This window comes from Macrotis lagotis, chromosome 3 (genome assembly GCF_037893015.1).
Source record: "Macrotis lagotis isolate mMagLag1 chromosome 3, bilby.v1.9.chrom.fasta, whole genome shotgun sequence".
NCBI classification, from domain to species: Eukaryota; Metazoa; Chordata; class Mammalia; order Peramelemorphia; family Peramelidae; genus Macrotis; species Macrotis lagotis.
The window spans coordinates 38093182-38101368 of NC_133660.1; the positions used below are offsets into that span (position 1 = coordinate 38093182).

Sequence of the window (8187 nt, forward strand, 5' to 3'; positions counted from 1 at the left end):
TGGCACTTCCCTGCTCAGAAACCTTGGGTGGATCCTTTCTTGATTCTAACAGAAAAAAACAAACTCTTTGTTTGGCCTTTAAAGCCCTTCAAAATCCAGCTCCAACTAATCTATTGCACAAAATACATACCAGACTGTGGATTTTTTTTACTCCAACCTCCAGGTCTTTGCTTGCACCCTTATTTAATACACCTCCTCACCCACACTGTGCACTCCTATACCACTGCCTATAAAAGTTCTGCTCTGAACACTCCCAAGGGCTAGTTTTCCCTTAGCAAAATTGCTTTATATATATTTTGCATTTATTTTTACGCTTTTTTTCCACCAATAAAAAGTAAACTTTCTAGTAGTTTCTTTCCTTTGTTATTGTATCTAGATCTAGATCTAAAATGTCTTGGTTTGTTGGGATACTAAAAGTCACACTTGTCAAAAGCAAAATCACTGTACACTTTCCACCCTTCTAATGTATTTTTTATAACAATTCCTTCTTATGTATTTTAAACCATATATCTGTATAAAAGGGAGAAATTATGCAACTGAACTTAGAAAGTTTTAAAGAAAAATCAGAAAAGGATGGGGAAATTTATCTCATATTGATTTAGTTTTAAAATGTAATGTTATCTGTTATATTTTTAATTCATTAAATATTTTCTAATTACATCTGACTAATTGATCTAATCTAATTCAACAGGTTGTTTGACACTGTACTAAACAAGAGAACAAGTGCTTATCCAATCTTCACTTCAAGTTCCCCATGGTGGGGTAGGTGGACACATTCTACTTTCCAACATATCTATACCCCAATACTCCATATCGAGAAACTGGTTTCTCAGATGGTTTATGGCTCTGGCTAGGATTCACATGATACATCGTGTTAGGAGTCAATTAGCAATTCTACTTTGGATTATATCTACAGAGGATGTCACAGGTGAGTTTGTCCACTATCACAACTTCTACCTAATTGTGGCTCTAGCAGCACAAGATCTAAAAGGGGAACTTTTATATGATACCATTTCTACAATCACACTAATTAGATGAATTATTTTAGATGCACATTTGGGGTATATGAAGTCACTTGTGATCTCAATAAAACCAATTATTGGGGCAGCTAGGTGGCGCAGTGCATAAAGCACCAAAGTACAGGCCCTGGAGTCAGGAGTACCTGGGTTCAAATCCGGTCTCAGACACTTAATAATTACCTAGCTGTGTGGCCTTGGGCAAGCCACTTAACCCCCTTTGCCTTGCAAAAACCTAAGAAAATAAATAAAACCAATTATTGGCAATGATTTCTTTCCTAATATCCTAAAGTATATTTCCTGAGAAGTAGTTATCATTACTGTTCAGTCAATGTTATGTCTTAATGATAAACTCACTATATTAGGAATATTCATCTGCAGTGCAGTGATTACTATGAGTCAATCTGTCCTCAATCTACATCAACTTATCTAACAAACCCTTTGGGAGGATTCCCAACAATAACTGCACCATCAAGACACCCAGCTAGAAGTTCATTGGCATCACACCCAAGATTTCTTCAATAGACCTAGGAACCTACATCCAGTGCAACTGATGTAGCTGTTCTCCCTCTGGTCCCTCTTGTGGAGCTTGAGGTTCTACATATGTCAACATCCAGAAAAACAACCTATTGATTTTCCTCTTTCTTAAATAAAATCAAGAGTTTATGCTACAGAGTAACCATTTTTAAAATTTCCTCTATTGCTTTGGTTCCTCTTCTAAGTAACTACATTCTGGAATCTGTACACTTTGTATTTTAAACTAGAATACAAGCGTTACACTCATCCCTGTTAATCTCAGACTTTTCTAACCTTTCAAGAATGTTTTAAATTCCTGACTCGTCCTCCAGTGTTTTGGCTATCCCTAGCAGATGGGCATAATCTAAAAATTTTTTTGCAATCTTTATGTTTCCTCTTCTCTGCTATCACAAAAAAGTGATGTTACAAATATTTTGGTGTATATGGAGTTTTTATCATTGATATGACTTCCTTGGATATATCATATATCATTTTATTTCTATATTATTCTATATTATTTCTATAATTCTAAATTTTCAGATTTCTCTTGTTATTGATCTGAAACATTTTTTCCTATAGCTAACAGGAATTCTTCATTTGGCAAGTGTTTGTTCTTATCCTTTGAACATTCAGTCAATGGGAAATAAGTCTTAGTCTCAGGCAACTGAATATGAGCTGAGCTTTTAAATACATCAGAGATTCATCCTATTATCTATGGTACTTACTTCTATATAAATAGTATTTCCCCAGGAAGTTGTAAGCTTCTTGAAAGCAATTAGGATTTAGAGCTGGAAGTTAACTAGTCCAACCCTTCATTTTGCAGATGGGGTCACTGAGGCTCAGAACAGTTATGTTCATTTGACCAAACCTAAAAGGGTCCCAAATTATCATTTGACCCCAGGGTCCTGGACTCCAAATCCAATGCTTTTTCTACTTCTCCACCTCTCCTTTTCAGACTCATGTCTTTTTTTTTCACCCCAGTACTCTCAACCCCCAGAACAGATCTGCAAGTGATTGAGCACCTCTCTAGGAAGCTAGATTGACCAGACTCAAGTTTCTTGAGGGCAGAGACTATCTTTTGACTGTTTTGCTACCTCCAGTGCTTAGCTTAATGCCTGGCACAAGGCAGTTGCTCAATAAAGGATCATGATTAATATGTTTTATTGATAGAATTACTCCAGTAGTGGGAGAAGGGCCGCTGTCCATCTTCAAACCATTTCAACCATGACAGGACAGGCTCAGCCACACTGCCCAGTTCTGCCAGAATGATCTTTCCTCTACTGGGTCTATACCATGGAGAGATGATGAAAAAGGGTAAAAACACCACTTGTACAAAAATATTCACAGCAGCTGTGTTTGTGGTGGCAAAGAATTGGAAATCAAGTAAATGTCCTTCAATTGGGGAATGGCTTAGCAAACTGTGGTCTATGTATGTCATGGAATACTATTGTTCTATTAGAAACCATGAGGGATGGGAATTCAGGGAAGCCTGGAGGGATTTGCAAGAACTGATGCTGAGTGAAATGAGCAGAACCAGAACATTGTACACCCTAACAGCAACATGGGAGTGATGATCAACCTTGATGGATTCGCTCATTCCATCAGTGCAACAATCAAGAACAATTTGGGGCTCTCTGCAATGGAGGATACCATCTGTATCCAGAGAAAGAGCCGTGGAGTTTGAACAAAGACCAAAGACTATTACCTTAAATTTAGATAAAAAAACCTGATTATCTTGTCTGATCTTGCTATTGCTTGTACTTTATGTTTCTTCCTTAAGGATATGATTTCTCTCTCATCACATTCAATTTGAATCCATGTACAACACGGAAACAATGTAAAGACTGGCAAACTGGCTTCTGTGAGGGCTGGGGGAAGGGAAGGAAGATTGGGGGAAAAATTGTAAAACTCAAAATAAATAAAATCTTTAAGTACAAAAAAAGATCTTGACCCCAGCTCAGGAAAGTCAGTCAAGTCTTTATTAAGCAAAGAAAAATAAAAAGAAGGAAGGCAGGGAGGAAGGGAGAAAAGAGAAAGACCGGGAAGAAGGGAGGGAGGAAAGCACGCAAAGCTGGTCGCACCAACACTGCCAGGGCCGAGTGGAGAGGAAGGAGGAGCCCGCAGGCCCGGGGCGGAGAGGAGGGCAGGCCGCCGCAGCTCCCGGGTCTCGGGAGGGCGAGGGCCCGGGCCCGGGCCCGGGCCCAGGCCAGGCTCGCTCCCGGCGCGCGCAGCGGCCCCGGGCCGGGCCAGCCCATCCCCCGGCGGGGCCGGGCCTCCGGCGCATGCGCGCCCCCTGGAGCGCCCCCGCTCCCCTCCCCCGCCCTCCCATCCCGACGCCTCCGGAGGCCCCGGCAGGCCCTGCCCCGCCGCCCGCCGCGGCCCGCCCGCCGGCCCGGACCGCCGGCCACCTCCCGCGCCGCCGCTCCCCCATCCCCGGCCCGCACTCACTTGCCCGCCAGGTCCTTGTGAGACCCGCTCGAATTCATAAGCTGGCCCAAGTCCTGTCGTACCGCCGCCGCCATGTTCGCTCCGGCCCCGGCCCCGCCCCCAGCCGGGGAAGCACGTCACTGCCGCTCCCGGAACAGAGGAGGCGGGCGAGCCGTGGAGAGGGCGGGGCCTAGCGCGCTCCTCCCCTCCCCCTGCCGGAAGTGCGCGCGGGGCCGGGGCCTGGGCGGGGCCTGGAGTGCGGGCGGGGCGGGGCCGGGCCTGGGCGGGGCCTGGAGTGCGGGCGGGGTGGGGCCGGGCCTGGGCGGGGCCGGCCGCCAGGTAACTTCCTGTTAGGAATGGCGGCGCCTTGGGCGGCTGAAGCGGAAGCGCTAGGAGCCCTCCGCGGGCGGGGTGGGCAGCGATGACAGCGGGGAGGTACCGGCCCCGGAGTGGCGGCCTAGGGTTGGGAAAGAAGCCTGGCCCCCGATAAGGGCCTCATCTGCAGGCCCCGAGCAGCTGAATTTACAAAACCCCGAGCCGCCCCCCGATGAACGAATGCTCAGAGGCCATGAACAGCTTTCACAGGGAGAAAAATCGAAGCTATGGAGGATCGGAAGGAAAAAGTGCCCGGAATCATCTATAGAGAGAGATGGACGTGAAAGCGGCCTCGAGGGAGCCCCCTCCCCCCGAAAACCGGTGTGGAGGGCGAGGGAGAACGGAGCATGCGCAGGACTGGCGCCCCCTGAGGCCGGAAGACCAGAGCCATCAGTGATGCTCCGAAAAGCCATAGGGGGCTAAAGTGGGTTTTTACCCCTGTGACCCGCTTTTACCACTACGGAGACGGAGCCGGATACCCCCTCTCAAGAGTAACCTGAAAAGGCATGAGAACAAAGGCAGACATTGCCCGCAGACTACTCTTAGGAGAGGAGCAGGCCTCGCCTTCCCAGTCCGACACCCTCCTGATGCCAGAAAGACCCTGGCATTGATTCTGTTAGGGAGGGAAATAGTGAAATACTATAATGGACTGTGAAAGCAGTTTGTTCTCTTGTTGGATAAGTGCTCCACTGAGAAGGCCTTGCGTCCTCAGACAGGAAACCATGTAACAAGGTCATTAGAAAAATTCGGATCCCCTCACTACATGAATGGGGAGGTAATAGTTTATGCAAACCTTTCATTCTTCTCTTGGTTGCTGGGTAGGTTTTTCACATAAAGATTATAACTCTGAAAACCTTAACCAATCAAGTTGGAAGAGAGGGGTGGCTAGGGCCATGCGTGCTAGGCCATATAATCTTGCCTGACTGTCTCCTCAGGGCAGCTCCTTGAGCTTCACTACCTTTGTGAGACTTGGGGGTGCCCTCTTCTCAAGAAAAGCCAAAATAAACTTTCCTTTTGCTCAGAGGAGTCTCTGTATTTTTTTAAATGGATTTTTATCCCACACAGTACTAAGGCGGGCAGTTTGGTGGCTCAGTGGACAGACCACCAACCCTGGAGTCAGGAGGACATGAGTTCAAATGTGAACTCGGACACTTAATAATTACCTAGCTGTGTGGCCTTGGGCAAGCTACTTAACTCCATTGCCTTAAATAAATTAAAAATGAAATTGAAGATACTGGGGCAGCTAAGTGACACAGTGGATAGAGCACCAGCCCTGGAATCAGAAGATCCTGAGTCCAAATCCAGCCTCAGACACTTCATAATTACCTGTGTGACCTTGGGCAAGCCACTTAACCCCACTGCCTTGCAAAAACCAAAAAAAACCCAAAACCCACCAAAAAAAGATAACAAGGAAAGAGGAAAAGCTGTAAGTTGAAAAACAACACTTTTCATTGTAACCAAAATGTGGAAACAAAAGCGCTTTCCTCTTATGTAAATAATGTTACATGAATTTAATGGAATGTTGTGCCCAGAGAAATGATGAAATGGATAGTTTCAAACAAAACTAAAGAGATCTCATTGAGCTGAGGCAGAGCAAAGTAAAACCTAGGAGAATCATTTATAGATGACCACATTACAGGGAAAACAACTTTGAAAGCTGATCCCTCTGATCAATGCAGTGATAAACCAAGAGTGCAGAAGACTGAAGAAGAAATACAACATTCACCACCTACCAAAGGTAATGAACTCAAAATGCAATGCAAACATTTTTGGGTAAGGCCAATATGGGAATATGTTATGCTGGACTATGCATATTTGTGATGGTTTTCTTTCATTTTTGACCATATTAGGTTTTTTCATACAAAAACTTTGTTCATTCAACCATAACTGTTCATTTTCTAGTGTTTGAACTTCTCTTAATGCTTATTTTTTTTTTAGGTTTTTGCAAGGAAAACAGGGTTAAGTGGTTTGCCCAAGGCCACACAGCTGAGATCGGATTTGAACCCAGGTACTCCAGACTCCAGGGCCAGTGCTTTGTCCACTACACCACCTAGCCACCCCCTTATTTTTTTAATATAGTCTTCCTCTATCCATAGTTCTAAAATTTCTGCCCTGCTTCTCTATTTTATCCTGCAATCTTTTAACTGTAGGTCATGTATCCATTTGTAGTTTATCTGGATATATATAGTATCAGGTATTCTTAAACCTGGCAGCCAGGCTGCTGCCAATTTTCCCAGGAGTTATCTATTTATACACTATCTCTCCCCAGTTAATTTTCCCTTTAAATATTTAGATACTATGCTATTAGGTGCATACATATTAAGTGTCAAAGTTGATTTATTATCCTTGGTCCTTTTAAGCATATTATAAATTCCCAGCTCATTTATTTCTTCACCTCTGCTTGCTTCAGCTTCCTCATCAGTAAGTCTTTACTTACTATAGCTTTAGCTGAACTCATGATGAATATCTCTATTTTTTTTAATTCTGGAGAAATAAAATAGATTTGCTTTGAGGACCTCTATGAGTTTGCCCTTAAAAATAATGATTAGATTACATATGTGTTAACCTTCAAAGTTTGTCTTAAGAAGGGATAGTATTATTTTTTTTTAAGTTTTTTCAAGGCAGGTGGGGTTAAGTGGCTTGCCCAAGGCCACACAGCTAGGTAATTATTAAGTGTCTGAGGTTAGATTTGAACCCAGGTACTCCTGACTCCAGGGCCAGTGCTTTATCCACTGCTCCACCTAGCCGCCCCCAAGAAGGGATAGTATTAATTTCAGGGGTTTAGCCTCAAGAAAGATCAAAACTGAATTAGGTTAATATACATATTTCTTAATATTTCTCTAAATTCTCTGATTATACAGGCATACATGGGGAGCATCTAATTAGAAAGCAAGACCCCCAAAGATACAGCTTGGAACTGAGACCTTATCCATTCCTTATACATAAGACCAGATCTGAAAAGCTACTTCTTCATCAAAGGAGGAAGTGGCCCTTAACTTAAGGATGAGGCTGAATATCAGAGCCCCTGCTAGGAGCTATGTCCTGGAAGACTTGCCAGGAGGGATGCCCTCCAGAATGTCAACATGCCCAGTGACCCTTGATACACTGTGATTTGTTATTAGGGGCCAATAGTTTCAACCCCCATTTTAACTCTATGAGAATCTTTGTGTTTCAAATATTTCTTTAAACATCATTGGATTCTTTTTTGCCACTCATTTTACTGTCTCTTCCATTTTATTGGAGGAGTTCATCCTGTTCATCTTCATGTTAAATGTTTCCTCTCATCGCTCCCACTAACAAAGTTAGTAAAAAAGGGCAGTTTGACTCTTGTAACTTCTAAATGAAATAACTTTTTTCCTCTGTGTTGGAGCTCTTTTCTTCCCTTTTCCCTTGATGCCAGATTTTTAACTCTTTGTTCCTTTCCTTCTAAACCTCTTTCAAGTAAGTTCTCTTCAACATTTCAGCTTATAACTAGTACATTTGTGGTTTCAAGAAGCTGTAGCATATGCTGTGGCCACACCCCAAATAAAATAGACCAGCTAAACCAGGTTGACTAACTGAAGGGCCTCAAACCTGTCAGTGAGTTATCGGTATGTCCACCCCAAGCACACAAAGATTTCCCTCAGGAGAATGGATGGTTGAGAACAGTTTGTTCAAATGACCCCAAAGGAGGCTGAAGCAGGCACTGTGGAGACATCAAAGACGCCCAGGCCATCAGCTGCATCCTGGGCCATTGCCATCATCCTGACTTATGCCCTACCCCTGGACTTCAATGACTCTTGAAGAAGATGGAGGCTGACACTTTGTGCAGCCCTGCCTCCCTTCAATCCAGTTCATGAGCAAGTCAGGAAAG

At 43.9% G+C, this 8187-nt stretch overlaps 1 protein-coding gene across 2 annotated transcripts in view; it reads right to left on the reverse strand.

The window, feature by feature from the left end:
* COPS4 (COP9 signalosome subunit 4) overlaps positions 1-4107 on the reverse strand; it is a 46103-nt gene extending 41996 nt beyond the window's left edge. The window contains exon 1 of one of the 2 annotated variants that reach the window (XM_074228503.1): positions 3981-4107. In XM_074228503.1, the coding sequence (XP_074084604.1) occupies positions 3981-4054 (74 nt within the window). In that variant the 5' untranslated portion in view covers positions 4055-4107. The remainder of the gene's footprint in view (positions 1-3980) is intronic. The other variant, XM_074228502.1, reaches the window with a different exon arrangement.
* Between the last annotated feature and the right edge of the window lie 4080 nt (positions 4108-8187).